This window comes from Phyllostomus hastatus, unplaced genomic scaffold, assembly GCF_019186645.2.
Source record: "Phyllostomus hastatus isolate PE091 unplaced genomic scaffold, TTU_PhHast_1.1 phas_contig_118, whole genome shotgun sequence".
Lineage (NCBI taxonomy): Eukaryota > Metazoa > Chordata > Mammalia > Chiroptera > Phyllostomidae > Phyllostomus > Phyllostomus hastatus.
Window position 1 is genome coordinate 1151632 of NW_025333543.1, and position 16149 is coordinate 1167780.

At 37.1% G+C, this 16149-nt stretch overlaps 1 protein-coding gene across 18 annotated transcripts in view; it reads left to right on the top strand.

Moving 5' to 3' along the window:
* Window positions 1-16149, top strand: part of CADPS2 (calcium dependent secretion activator 2) — a 586770-nt gene that overhangs the window by 221653 nt on the left and 348968 nt on the right. For all 18 annotated transcript variants that reach the window (XM_045846981.1, XM_045847023.1, XM_045846989.1 and 15 more), the window contains exon 4: window positions 12692-12772. In XM_045846981.1, coding sequence (XP_045702937.1) covers window positions 12692-12772 — 81 coding nt within the window. The remainder of the gene's footprint in view (window positions 1-12691; window positions 12773-16149) is intronic.

Sequence of the window (16149 nt, forward strand, 5' to 3'; positions counted from 1 at the left end):
TCTGGAATGGAAAACAGAAACCCTCTTCTGAAGAAGTGGAGGTGTTTGCATTACTTCTGGTCAGAGCCAAGAACTTAAGAATAATCAAAATTTAGGCATAAAGGAAAAACTCCTAAATCGTTAATCTAGAAGATATCACAATTAAGTTATTAAATCCAGGATAGTCAAAAGAAAAATTATTTACATTTTACCAGAAAAATATTTTAAAAATAAGGACAAGACAAGTATGTTATAGATTAGCTACTGTGCTATTAAAGCTACCCATCATACTTTGGGTTTTTGACTTGAGAATCATATGTCTGTTTTGGTTCATATTCATAGAACAAAGTATTAGGTAAAAAAATATAGAAGAGAGTTCAAAGTGTGCATTCTAAAATGAGCCACGTAATACAAGAATCAGAAACTATTAGCCATAATTTACTTGAATCAGAATTTTAGAGGTACAGTAAACTAACAGCAGTGAAGGAATTAACAGTCTGTCAGTAGAAAGTTTAATTTCAGAATAAATCTAAGGAAATGCAGTGAAGTTCAAGTTAATATAGTTGTACTTTTGAATAAAGTTATTTGATATTAAAGCTATGTTTTTTATAGTTGTAAGTTAATAACTAATAATTTTTATTTCACATGTTATGTAATGAAAATGCTGTTACTTCAGTGGTGCTAGTAATAAATCAGCTACCATTCCTTGAACAGAAATTATATGTTTATTAAAGATTGTTTTAAAATATGACAGTTTGTTCAAATCAATGAATATTAACCCATTCTCCATAATAATGTAGGGAATACAGATAATTAGAAATGATGTGCCAAGCACTGTGTTGAGTGATAGGAACACAGATGAGACCTAACTTTTTGCTAGATTTACTTTTTAAAAAATACCACTGTTTTAAATGCCACAGTGTTGTGGTAAGTTCCTGGCTCCACCTTCTTGTGGTTGAAGAGGAGGCAGTACTGGGGACAACTGTATGGTGTGTAGCTGAAGAAGTTCACCAGAATGAGAAGATGCTGAAGTACTCTGGGTAGAAGGACAAGCACACGAAGAGTGTGGAGGTCTGAACACTGTGGGGTTTGGAGAAGTTTCTGCTGCTGCTGGAGTATAAGGAAGAGATGGAGCAGTAGTTTGAATTGACATTAGCAGATGTGAATAAGGGTAATATAAACTGTAAAGACAAATAACCCTAAATATATAAAAATTATGGCCATTACAATTATTAATTCCACAATTTCAAAAATCAGATATTATAAAATCTAATCATTCTTAAGGTCCTAAGCTTCTCCTTGCTTGATATATCCTAAAACATAAAAATTGCCAGTTAATAACATTTACTTGAATATTTTCTTCAAGCATTCTGAGATTTAAAATTATGCAGGAGACCCTGACTGGGTAGCTCAGTTGGTTAAAGTGTCCTCCTGAAACTTCCAAAGGTTCCGATTTCAATTCCCAGTCAGGGCACATACAAGACTCAACCAATGAATGCACAAATAAGTAGAACAACAAATCAGTATTTCTCTCTCTCTCTCTCACTCACTCTCTCACTCTCTCCTCCCTTTCCCCTTTTTCTCTTTCTCAAATAATTACTACAAAAATTTAAATTACTTGCACACAAAAATATAGTCGCTAATAATTGTCACTTCCACAGCTTTGTTTCCCTACTCTGAAAGTGGGAACAGAAACTGAACAGTGAAGGATAGAGTGCTGCATCTACTGTAATTCTCTTCCTCTTCCATTTTGTATTTTAAGAGGATTGAGTAACTGATTTTTACAGCTATCTAAATTCTTATCTTTTCTGCCAAAAGCAACCTTCATTAATCTTTTATATTCTCATTGCATTAACTGAGGAAAGTGATTCACCCACATGTACCCAAGAATCAAAGCAAAGCTAACTAAAATCTTCCTCTCTAAATATCCCCACTCAAATGCCTTATATTCTGAAACAATTGAATTAAGTAACACTACCGAATTACTGTGTATTTTATGTGATAAGTATGAATATTTACAAATGATTAAAAGGTAGTGTTCAAGTTTATGACTCCCTATCCCTAAAAATTTTAGCTTTGGAGATTAAGCACTTTGGGTTTAGGAGTTTTAAAGAAATGAACAAATACAGGCAGTGGCTGTGTTTCTCACTTTCCCAGAAGTTCAGGAACCATGAGGTGTATAAAAGAAAGTGAGAGAAGGAGGAACGAATGTTCCAAGGAAAGTGGGATCTGTCTTTCACCAATGTAATGTTTTCTCTTAGCGAGTAGCATGTGACTAATAATTTGTTATCTTAACTTATCCCTTTTCAGGCAGAAGTAAAAGTATTTTCTACAAAGAAAATTACATATTATAACAAAAATCACTTTCAAAGTAGGAAAATAAAGCTATAGAATAGATGATTAGCAAGGCACATTTTTCATGCATGTGTAATTTTCTTTTCTTTTTTAGGACAATTTATTTATTGTTGTTCAAGTACAGTCGTCTCCATTTTCATCCCACCTTGTCTCCCGCCCAACCCATCCCCACCTCCCACCCTTGACCCAACCCCACTTCAGTTTTATCCATGTGTCCTTTATACATGTTCCTTGATGGACCTTCCCCTATTTTCCCCCATTATCCCTCTCCCTCCTCCCCTCTGGTTACTGTCAATTTGTTCTTTAATTCAGTGTTTCTGTTATATTTTGCTTGCTTGTTTGTAATTTTCAACCAAGGAATGCTTGAAGAAAATATTGAAGTAAGTGACATTAAGTAGCAGTTTTTATGTTTTAGGATGCAGCAAGGAGAAACTTAAAACCTTAAGAATGATTAGATTTTTTAATATCTGATTGTTGAAGTTCATAATTGGAATCATTATAATATTTATATACATGTCTACTTTTTATAATAAGTGTATTATATAAATTAGATGAATATGATCTCATTCAAATGAATTTGAATATCTGATTAGTGTAGGAATCAGTATCCTCTCTAAACATTAAAATTTTGCGAATACAATTTTAATCTCTTAAATCAAATTAAAGGTTTTCTATTATTGTTGCTTTATTTGACTACAATGCATTATTTTGTTTTTTTACCTTTGGCCTACATTTAGAGGAACTACATAAGAATACTCCCAAATAAAATTTCTCCTAAGCTGTTCTGTTTGTTTTTGCCTTCTCCCAAATCTCAACAGATCACAAATATAGGCTATGTTCAGGCATGCCCTGTGTTTATTTTTAGATTTTTTCTTCTTTACCCAGATTTAGTCTATAGAAGTTTGGTTGTTACCACCAACTTCTCCCCTTTTATAAATAATAAGAGAACACAGATTTACAGCAGTCAGGTGTCTTTGTAGTAGTAACAGTAGGTGGAAAAAGTATTTTTATTTAGTGATCTATTTTCAACTATTAATGAATAAAAATATTGAATATACTGTTTTAAGTATAAGTGCTTATATCTTTTCATGATTGTTAATTATTGTTAAAAATTCTATCAAAATTCAATTGAAATTACATAAAACATACATTTCTTTCATTGAAAGATGCTTATTGAATGCTTTGAAAAAATGTTAGTTACTGGGCTAAGCAAAGAAAATACAAAAATGACAAGATTTGGTGGTTCTTTCCTTCAAGGTATTTGCATGTAATCAGGAGACAGACATACAAACAAAATGTAATCAGTGTACTAGTGGGGTGTGTATATGAGACACCTGGATGGCAATATCTTAGTCTGATACAGGATAGTTTGCATAGGTTTCTTTACTGTTGTGCTTTGGCTGCAGTTTAGCATAGCCTGAGGAGCTTTAAAAACCACTGGATACCTGGGCCCCACCTCAGAGTAAGTGAAACAATCTACAAAGGTGTGGCCTGCTATGAGTTTTTTGCATTAAATTTATTGGGGTGACATGGATTAATAAGATTATGTAGGTTTACACGTATAATTCTCTGATACATGATTTATGTATTGCTTTGTGTGCCCTCTAGCCTAAGTCAAAGCTTCCATCACCATATATTTGACCCTCTTTACCATTTACTACCCCCCATACACACACATACTCAAGAATGAAATTATATAGTTCTTGACTTTCTGTCTGACATATTGGTACTTTATGCTGATGCAGATGCACAGTGAGGGTTAGAGCCTTGACAGTTCACCTGAGAACTTAGTGCCATAGTCACATATAACTGTAGGGGAGGCTGAGAAACAATTTAGCTGTGTGCCCAGAAAGAAGAGGTGATTTGGTAGTGTGGAAACCCAATTCTTTGTTGGAATTTTAATGAAAGTTTAATGAAAGTTCTAAGGAGACAGAAATACCTGCATTTTGGAAGATGGGCAGAAATTTAACACAGAGAAGGAAAATAGCATTTACAAAGGCACAAAGAGAAAGAAAAGGCTTGGAATGGAAAGGTTAGGAAGGTTGGTAGTGTGTATTGCTGGAGTAGCAGGAGATAGGGCTAAAGAGTTATTTAGAAAAGTACTTGAATGTTATAGGCCTTATATGCCAGCTGAAAAAGCTTGGAGTTTATATGTGACAGGGAACACAGTTGGGCTATTAGCATTGAAATGACAGGAATAAATGTGGAGTTCTGGAAAGATCTTTGTGGTCTTAAGAATGGATTGCCTGTGATCCATACCCCACCCATGGGCATGGCCCAACATTATTAAAACAAAAGTGGACCAGGAGCTGTGTGTTAATCTTTCACCCAATTTCAAGGCTCTGCTCCTTACCCTGCTGTGGTCCTGTTTTTTGTTTTTGTTTTTTTAAAGTTACTAGACTACTGGATTTCACCTTGGAATCTGTTTCCATATCCTCTTGGATCTATTCCCTGTTTTGTGCTTCAAAATTCTACTTTGCTCCCACACTTGGGAACATTAGCTCGAGTTAGAACACTGGGCCACCTGCTTGCCTGCAAAAGGGGCAAGATGAACATTCAGGAATTCAAGCAGAAACTGGGAATCAGAGTGGGTCTGTATCTCAAGACATATCATTCTAAAACTATGAGTTACACCCACCTATTCTTCCTTCAGTCTTAGAGAAAAGATAGTATGCTTTGGTGGTTCCCTTTCTATCTATATTGTCTTTGTTTATCCGATGTGGGGTTTATATTAACCATGGTCTGATGGGGCATCTCTGGTTAAGGTATTTATTACACATTGTACCTACTTTGGTCAGGCATTGTTGTAGGCTATTGGTGTATGATGTTTCCGCTTCTCATGGAGAAACACTTTGCAGGGAGAGTGGCATGAGGGAGAAATCAAGAGTTCTGTTCTGTACATGCAATTAAATGAAATATATGTCCATGTGGAAATGATCGATGGAGGTTGGATATACAAGTTGTGAAATTCCAATGAGAGATCAGGGTTGGAAATACAGCTTTGGGAATCATTTAGATAAAGTTAGTGTTTTAAACTATAAGATGTTATGAGAGCATTTCAGGAAAGTCTGACGCTCAAGCAGTCTGGGAAAGGGAACCTTCCCAGTGCACAAAGGGAAAAGAGCTAGTGTGGTAGGAGCAGAGCCAAAGTGTGTGGAAGCCAAGAGGAGACATTTCAAGAGGGCAATGTTTGTGCCACATGCTGCTCAGAGGTCAGGAAAGATGACGATGAAGTGACCCTTGAATTTGTCAAAGTGGAAAGTACTGTTGACTTTGACAAGGGAAGACTCCACGGAGTAGTTGGGAGCAAACTTTGAGCAGAGTGGGTTAAGAGAAGAACCAGAAAGATAAGAAAATAGATTTAATAGAAAAAAATTGAGGGAAAAACAGCCAGTAAATGAAGAGCATCATATCAATTCCTTCTATATAGTACATCGAAATGTACTAAAATGGGATAATGATAAGACATATTCCATAGGGTTGTTCTGAGGTTTAAATTCAATAATGTTTATAAAATAGAGAACATGCCATTTGTGGCTACCTGAATGGATCTGGAGAGTATCATGCTTAGTGAAACATGTTAAATGGGAAAGGACAAGAACCATATGATTTCACTCATGTGGGATATGAAACAAAAAGCAACACATGAAAAAAACAAAACAAACCTCACTGCAGCGTGGTGGTTACCAGAGGGAAAGGGTGGGGGGCGAAGAGGGTGAAAGTTGTATACCTGAAACCTACAGTGTTATTAACCAGTGTTACTGCAATAAATTTAATAATTTTTAAAATTATTTTTTGAAAAACTTAGAATAGTCCCTGATATATAGTAAGTGCTGTATAAACTTACATCTTATTAGTCCTAACAAAGCTCCAAGTTCTCTAATTCACTATAGTGTGTTATTGATCTTATTTAGTGCTAAACACTCTCAACTTCAGCATTATTACATTATTAATGTGAATGTATATTTAACTATTGTGGTGAGTATAGTGAGCAAATAATTGCTTGAAAATACCGGTTTATTGCTTTTGTCCAGGAGATAAAATGTTAATAGCAAATGAAATACTAAAGAAAATTTAATGATGTATAAAAATTGGCCAAATTATATCCATCACTTTAGAGAATATGCATGCATATTCTCGAGGCTATTCTTGAAGTCCCAGGGTTTTTATGTTTGAGGTTAAATTTCTTATATTCTTGCCTTTGAACATTTGATCTATTATTTAATATAGTTTAGTTCAGTTCACATGAGGTAATTTTATATCTAATTAACTCATTCATCTTTTCCCTACTTTAAAGTATTCAAAAGAAAGTGTGGTTTGGGAAATGCATTTTTAAGAATCTGTGAATCCATGGCAGAACTGCTATTTCTGAGTTAGTTTCTTAATACATAATTTAGAAGGTAGATATAAGGGAGTTCTTTAAAAACTTTTCCTCCAGCAGACAGAATGGTACCTGATTTATATGTAACATCATACAGGCAATGTGCTCTTCAAAATAGGGGAATAACTTCATTTTCTTATGTTCTTTTTTGTTGTATGAAATTACAAAATGAGTTTTAGTTACCTTGTAGCTGGCTAATTCTCAGAGATCAAGAAAAAGGGAGGAAGGGTGTTTTGTTTGTTTGTTTGTTTGTTTGATTTTTACTTTTTGAGGGAGATTGCATCAGGGAAGATGAATCAGAATGGAGGGCAAGTTAGCATCCCAGAACCTTTTAAATACAGGAATTATTCTTTGTATTTGCTAAAATTGATATGGGTCCCACCATTGCTTATGGATTTGTTAGGGTAGGGCACACTAACCGAGGGCATACACTGCAGTTTGGGGTAGAAGTTGTAAGTATTGGAGAAGTATCTGTTACTAAATAATTGGTTAAGTAGTCTTCTCAGAAGATTTGGGGATTGATCTGGACAATGAAGTATGTAAGAAGAGTGTCCCAGGCAGGAGAAACACAAGCAAAATACATGATTGCAAAGTATAACATGTTTGGTAAACAATAGAAAAAAAACTGATTTGTATAGGTAATGGAATTATCCAATAGGTTAGAAAGTTATATTGATATAAAACTTTGGAGAACCTGAATCCTAAGCTTAAGTTGTTTGGGTATCATCTCTCTCATGCCTATTTATTTGTTCTCATCATTTACTCCCTCTTCTCCTTTCTCTTCCCCTCCCTTCATCCCTCCCTCTGAGATTTTAGCCTGATCAAGGGTAGTGAGAATCACGTAGAAATGGAACCAGGTTGAAGAGGGGATGGTAAAGAAGATCAGTTCAGTTTTACCTTGAGGTCACTGGGGGGTGGGGCATGCCTGGATGGAAGTGCTTTGCCTTCAATTGGAGATGGAGAGCTGGACCTTAGAAGAGAGGTCCTATGATACTGTATGGAGAAATGACTGTGTCTAGAACCACCAACAACCAACCACGTGTGCTTGTGGGCTGAGAGATTGAGGGGCCAGCACAGAAAAGAATAGGAATGGTCTGAGTCAGCAGAGGAGAGTTATGCTCTAAATTTGCGATATACATTTAGTGATTCAGGTGATGGTGGAGAATTAACAGATGTATTGATAAAGTAATTTGCTAATACTTAAAGCTTTTGATCAGTGTTTTAAGGCTATGTTGGAAAACCAGAGTATTTGGCACTGTGAAATAAATAAAACACTGGGCAACTAGAAAATTACATGGTAAAGTGTTAGGTAGAGTGTTCTCTTGGAGTCAGTGTTCGGTTGTGTAGGTTATTTTTTTATGATGGATTATTTGTAACTTACCTGGTTTATAGATAATATAAATACAGTGGACCAGCATATGAATGAATCTTGGGAAAACACTAAATTTTCAGTAGTGCAAATCTTAATCTACTTGTATTTTTCATGCTAAAAGGATAAAGCATGAATATTACAAGTAAATATAAAGGATAAAAGGTGAATATTAAAAGAAAAAATGTAATATTTCTGAAAAGAGTTATGCTGTAAGTAGAGTAGGGTCTCAGGGAAAAAAATGAGTTGATTTTGTTTTTGGGTAAAAAGAGGGCACAAATGACCGGGGTTAGCATGTACAAAGGCATCGTTATGGAAAACCACAGTCATTAATCCCCCTTCCCAGGGATCAACAATATTAATATAATGACAGTTATTCTGGTTCTAGGAAATAGATGAATCAGAGAGGGCAGTGATGCCCAACAGTGCTGTGAAAAACACCTTTTAAAAGATCTTTTTTAAAAAGATATGAGATTTAATGAAGTTAAGTCTTTAATGTTTATAGTTTTTGAAGCACTGGAAGAATGATATCAGAAGTTATAAAATGAAGCTGTTGGGTCAAACTTTGTAGAGTTATTTTATGCTGTGTTTAAAATGTTCTTAACTGTCAGGTAGTTGGCTGCCAACACAGGCTTTGGTCCTCCCCAGGACGTCTGCAAAGGGAGATTTACTAGTCTCTGAAACCTCCTGTTTTCTCAGAGCTGTTTCCATGGAACACAAGAGATGAGGAGCAAGGGGAGCCTAGGGTTTGAGATTTGCAAGTCAACACTAATGGACGGCTCATCAGGCCAACATTTTCTCTACCCCCTCAAACTCCATTTTTAACTTTCAGCTTCACAAATCCATTCCTATACTGTCAACCAGGAAAAACATCTCTTCCATCACTGAATTCCCACAATACTTGACCAGTAGCTTTCTTGTGGCAATTATATTCTGTTTTGCATACAATTTTTACTGTTTTCTGGATAAAGCGTGAACGTCTGGAAGGCCACACGTTTTGTAGCTACTGAAAAGTTTGCCATGGTGCTTGCTGTACAGACGGTGCAGAAAAAGTTGAGTTAGTAAAGCAATCGCAGGCCATGCAAGTCAGCATTGTTGAGAGCCTCTGTCTTACTGTCCCTTTCCAAAGAATCTCTGTAAGGGTAGGATTGATGATGTGTAAGTCTGAGTTGGCCGCTTTTCATGGCTCATGTTCAAAAGCCATCACAGCTGCTTTTAGAACAAATGAAGAGAAACTTCTACACCATGGTCTCCTAGAATCATGCGTCTTTATCTCTTTTGAGTTAAGCACCCCTTTGAGAATCTTTGGCAAACGATGAAATTTAAATAATTCCCCAAGGAAAATAATGCATATTTCTACCAGATTTTTCCCATAACTTGAATGGGTTCATAGACACCTGAAAGTCCAGGTTAAAACTCCCTAACCTAGAGAATTCTGAGTGTGGAAACAGTAATCCCTGTACATTGAACAGGAGGAAAATAAAACTACATTTTCTGTACTAAATATTTGTTAAACCAAAGAAATACTTTGATAATTAAGTGGTGCAATGCTCTGTGTAACAGACACTAGAAGCACTGCAGAGAATAAAGATACATTTGGGCATCTGTTATGGTCAGGGTTGGATGAACCTCTTTAAAAGACTTGGAAAATATTCTGTGCCAAGAAGGAACATCTGTGAGGTAAATAATCTATCATCACATAACATGTTGAATCAGGAATCTAAAGTAAAAACAAATGAAGTTAAGGTGAAGTCCTTGTGGAGTGAGGACTTGCCTCTGGCTTCTCCCACAAACTCCAGAGTCTACACATCTCCATTTTCTTTCTCTCACACCCAAACCTGGCACTAGAGACATGTTTGCCGCCAGCGTTTTAGTCTAATGCCTCACATCTACACGTATCCGTTCAGGTTTTTCTGTTTTCCCCTCTTTTTTTTGGAGGAAGAGGGTGGTCTGCAAAGCCAAGTTTTCTGAAGGGTTCAAAAAGGAAAAAAAATGTTTTTGCCATGACTGTATGTGCAACTGCGCTGGCAAAATGAGAAGCACGGTACTCGAAGTGTCTGGGGAAACACTCTGCCACAAAAAAAAAGAACAAAGAGCCTTGGCCAAGGACTCACAGTACCTGAATTCTGGCCTTCCTCAACTGTGTGACTCTGGATTTTACCCTACATGACTCTAGATTGGGTTGGATGTGGGTTGTGAGGGAAAGAGGTCAAAGATGTTACCTGAGTGTTGGGCTTGAACAACTGAGTCAATAGGCATGCCATTTGTATGACACGGCATTAGAGTAGTCCCCCTTGCCCGCAGGGAACGTGTTCTGAGACCCCCAGTGGATCAGCCTGAGATGGTGGATGGATAATACTGATTCTTATATGTACCATGTTTTTTTTCATACACATACAGACCTATGATGAAGTTTAATTTATATGTGTGTTTGTTTTTGAGATGACATAGAAACACCTTTGCAATAAGGATTTAGTTTTAAGAAAATCTTGCCTATTTTAAACCTTGTTTTAAAATGGATTTTATTTTTAAAATCAACTTGGAAACATATACTTTAGAAATGTAACCTTTGAACTTTCTTTTAAATGAAACAAATAGACTTCCTTTTTGTGCCAGAGACAGAATGATCTTTTCTTTCCCATGTCATTCATCTGCTTAAAACCTTTTTTGGACAGCTGGGAAGAATGTAAATATTACTTTGTTTTTTCTTTGGCAGATGATCTGATTTCCTACCCTTCTTTTGTGTCCTATTGCTGAACACCTGTATGACAGCTGACCAAAGTTTTTAGCTCCATGCAATTCCCTTCCTTTTCTTTTTGATGATATCTTTCTATGAAAGAGGTAAAACATTTTAATGACTTCTCATGGCTGTAGAAGCCAACTCCATACTGCCTAAGCTGGCCATGAACATGAGCTAATGAAGTAGCCCTACCTCTGTCTCCAGCTCATCTCCCAAGTCTCCCTTTCCAGAACCTCAAAATATTTCATTTCTGAAACCCAACTCCAGAATTTTTGTGCCCCATTAATGGAACATATTCCCCTTTTCTGTACTCTCCATATGCATTCCAGTACCATCATCCTGTTGACTTTGTTTGCTCCTACTTATGTTTTTCTTTTTAAGGCAGTTTGTAAAGGTCACATGTCAGTTTGTTAGTTCTTTAACAAACAGACAAATTAATCTGCACTCTCTTGGATGTTTAATGTTATACTCAGTGCTAATTCAGTCTTTAGATGGATCTTTAGTAAGGCATGGTTGTATTGTGTGGTACAGACTTTCTTTTTCTTTTTTCTTTAAATCCACACCTGATGATACAGGATATGTTTATTGATTTTCAGAGAGAGAGAGAAGGGAGGGGGAGAGAGAGAAAGACAGATAGACACAGACATCGATGTGAGAGAGAAATAGTGATTGATTGCCTCCTGTACATGCCCTGGGGTTTGAACCCACAACTTAGGTGTATACCCTGACTGGGAATCGAACCTGTAACTGCACCACATGGACAGGGCTGGTCCAGGCTTTCTAAATGATAGGAATAGGAGAGGGAAAGGAATGAGTTCAGAGAAATGCCTGCCTGGTTCACATCTGAACCAGTGCATCCAGTGCATCCCATAACGTGCATGACTCAGAGGTCTGCCTCAGCTTAACAGCTTTTATACTGAACTCATAAAGGAGGATTGAATGAATAATTGGGGGGAAAAGAATCATGAGGAAAGTTAAAGGAAGTTATAAGAAAAGTTAAGGATTATTTCAGTGGAGAAGGGAGAATAATTTTCCATGTAAATGGAAGACACCTTAAAAATGATAGCATGCTTTTCTTGCTTTCAATCAAATTTAGAACAAGAGTGAAATTCTAATGTGGTGTCAGTCTGTGAAAGAATGGAAGGATTTCTTGTCAGTATGAGTTTGTCAGTACTAGAATGAGGCGTAAATGAGACTTAAATGGTAGAAAAATATCAATCAATCAAATAGTACTTTGAAAGTTTGGCACTAATACGAACTTGTTATAAAACTGAAGGGACTATTTTTTAAAAAGCAAAGTTAAACATTACTCAGTTCATCACAGTCCAGAAATGCATTCTGGTAATTCAAAGGAACAAAATGAGATGTTTAGGACTGACCTTTATGAAGACAGAAAGGGGAGCTGAAAAACTTAATGACAATTGAATATAACCTGAAGAAAATGAGGACTTCTTGGTTTAGATTGTTGTGTACAGGTTGGGCAAAGAATTATTATAATTAGGTTTTTTTGGTAAACTGTGCTATTAACCTTAGAGATTTATGAACTTCTTTGTGAATGAAAACACAATGTGAGTGCCCAAGAAATTTAATTGGACTGCCAGTCTAATTAAACAGTCTACTCTGTTCTCTTCTCAATAGATAACTATTGAGAAGAGATCAGGGGCAGGGGGAAGGTGAAATGGAATAAGTCAGAGGGAGAGAATTCTATGGGATTTAAAGTATAAATAAGTAGTGAACAAATAGGAGGTCCTTTGGAGAAGTACAGCAAAAATGTTTTGAGTCATTTAGTTTTTGCTTTAGTCTGTAGGTCACTGTAATTAGGTAATCACATGTGTAATTTCTGGGTTTTGTTGTTTGTTTTTTGAAGCTGGATAATGCAGATGAACAAGCAGCCCAGATCAGGAGAGAACTTGATGGTCGGTTGCAGTTGGCAGAGAAAATGGCAAAGGTAAATTAATAACTTTGACATACACTACAACATTTCTTCCTTTAACTAGATTTCTGTGAACAGAAGGAGTTTTGCATAGGTAAAGTGAGCATAATTTTACCATTTTCCCCTCAACGTGCATACCTCCTAAGCCCAAATATCTGAATGTATATTATCTATATGCAGCATATATAAAATGTTTAAATTCAATGATAATTTTTGCAGATTATTCTTAAAACAATTTCCTGAATTTCTCAAATGGCCAAATTCATAAGAATTTTATTTTTTTATTTTTTAAATGTATTTTATTGATTATGCTGTTACAGTTGTCCCATTTTTTTCTCCCGTTTATTGCTGTCTGCCCTGTAGCCCACTCCTACCAGCATTCCCCCCACCTTAGTTCATGTCCATGGGTCATCCATATAAGTTCTTTGGCTTCTCCATTTTCCCTGTATCTATTTTGTACCTACCAATTATGCTTCTTATTCACTGTACCTAAACCCCCGCCTTGTCTTGTATGCTACTGTACAGGTGTTGGTTAACAAAGCAGCATTACCAGATAACCATACCTACACCAGCAAAAAGAGCCCCCACCACCACCACATCAGCATTCTCAGCTGCAATTGAACTAAGATTAACAAAGGTGAAGAGATATTGTGGGTATTATAAGATGTGACAAAGGGAATATGAGACAATATGAGTACCTAAAATAAGGTACTATGTTGTGTGGTAAGAGGGAGGAGAATTAATAAGAGGAAGGAGAATTGATAAGAGTTGGGATAGAACTGGGGCGAAGAAAGTGAGAGAGCAAAATTTACAATGTAAGTAGAACACAAAAGGGAGATGGGCAGAATGGGTAAGAAGAGGGAAGAGTATACTATGAGGTTTGAAGTAAAATTGAAAAGGAACTGGACCAATGGGACCAAAATTGCAGAAACTCACAGCTGGGTTGATAGCATTGATGGCTGAATGAAGTTTAATAAAGGTGGAACAGGAATGAGAATATTGTAGAAAAGCGAAAGGTGAGTATGAGATGTCTATAGTAAAGAAAAATGATTCTGAGAGGATGGGGGAAGCAAGCCAATAAGAGTAAGGAGTAAAGCCCAGGTTGGGTCAGGGGAAGAAAGAAAGAAAAAAGGAATAGAGAAAACAATAAAACAAAATTCCTTACTCAGCTGATCAGGGGCAGGGGGAAGGTGAAATGGAGTAAGTCAGAGGGAGAGAATTCTATGGGATTGAAAGTACAAATAAGTAGTGAACAAATAGGAGGTCCTTTGGAGAAGTACAGCAATAACCGTGATATTTCACCCAACTAGCCACTTTTTATGAAAGGTGAAAAAGAAATAAGACTCTTACTAGAAGGGAAAAGAATGTGAGCTGACTTTAGAAAGAAGAGAGCTTATGTGAGGTTAGATGGAGGAGAAATAGAGTAAGGGACAAAAGCTTGTTGTAGTGCGAGAGAAAATAAAGTTTACACCAACAGTAATAAAGTTCAGGAAGATGGCAAAATGGATTAAGACCAGGGAAGGGTGCTGTGTGGGATTTGGAATAACAATAGTATGGTAAGAAATATACAATCTGAATAAAAAGAATAAAAAGTAATAGACCAAGACTAGTGTGTTATTTGGAATACGAGTGAAGTGAAAGGAGAAAAGTTAAAATGCAATATGAAAGGGAGAATAAAAAACAAACAAACAAAACAAACAACAAAAAACCCCACAAATAAACCAAAAGGTGAGAAATTAAAAAGAAACATTCAAGTTCTGAAGGACAGCAAAATGAAATTTGTCTCAGCTGTTGGTGTTCACTCTCTGACTTCTTTCTAGATCTGTCTCTGGCTCCAGGTCTTGCTGTTTTACTCTTGGGGGCGGGGAGCCTCCTCCTGATTTTAGACATGCCAGTCTGGTTTTGCAGGTCTTCCAGGATCCTGCAGGCAGAGGGGGCTTGGGCTCTTTTTTTTCTCCTTTCTTGTGGTTCCACGAGCATGGGGGCTCAATCTGGGCTCCAGTAATCACAGGTGCCCAGTTTCCGGCCCATGCCCTCAGAGCGCTGCGCAGTCCACACTGTCCACTCTGTGCACTGGCATAGGACTGGTGCTGATAATCCCCCTCTTTTGCACCCCTTTGATCACTCTGTGAGGTCCACTGAGTGGGAGCAAATCATGCCCTCCCTCCTCCCTCTTTGTTGGCCTGGCTGCTGCCTGAGGCCCCTACAGAGCAGCTCAGTTCCCCTAGAAGTCTTTCTGGGGGCCGCTGAACCCCTTTAATCAGTCCATGAGGTGCTCTGAGTGGGAGCAAATCGTTCCCCAATTCCCCACTTCCCCCTCTTCTCTGGCCTGGCTGCTGTGCGTGGGAAGTCTCTGTGCACAGGAGGCCCCTGGACAGCCGCTCAGATCGTCTTTTAAGAAACGTCCCCTTGGGTGCCACCTGCTGCTCCTAACAAGCACCTGGCTTTCCATGTGTTCCAACTCTGACCAGTCCAGAGTCTGTCTGGGTCACAGCCAGTCATGGCCCCTCTGTTCTCCCAGCTCCAGGTGTCACCTGGCTCCCCAACTTATCTGGTACTGTCCCAGCTGTTGACTGCCTCCCCAGCTAGGGTACACTGCTGGTTTTGTGTCACTCGCTGCCTTCTTATCTCCCCAGTGACTTCAAGCATCCAGGTGTCTGCCATTAAGGGTCTGAGACTTCCTGCTCAAGTCATTAGTTTCTTTTCAATATTTAAGATGTGTTAGAGAGAATGGGACTTTGTGGTCTAATTATTTTTAAAACAGTCATATTGATTTACTTCAATGGTGCAGAAATTTTAGTTTCTCCCAATGGACTTGAGGTTATAATGCTGTTGATTTTTCTGAGAATAAGCTATTTTGCCCTTTTCCTTTTGCTAAGCAAAAGCATTGAGTATTTGGTGGATAGATTCTCTCCCTTTTCCCTCTCTGTCTCTCTGCAGAATCCTCTCTATTTAAGGATTTTTCTTTATTTTAAAAATTCAGGTATAACATGTAAAAAGTAAAGTATACAAACCTTTAGTTTACAGCTTTTGTATAACCACTTCCCAAGTCAAGATATTGAAGTTTTTTAACACTAGAGAAGACACACCTTACACTGATTTAACAATTGCATTTTGGTTCTTTTGCAAAGACAGTGCATATTTATGAATTTATAAGTTTTAAGAATACTACTACTGTTATCTAAATGTCTATTAAATAATGAAGTAGAGAAACAGTTGAAAAATTGGATGTAAATAGAAAAAAACTAAGAGAAATTGGGTAATAGAGGTGACCGTAAGTTGTAAAAACCAAGTTAGAGATATAAGGAGTGTGCAAAAGTAGGCTCACAGTTGTGAGTGCATGAAACAGTTTATTCACAATGTAATAATCATAACCTGCCTGCCTTTTTCCA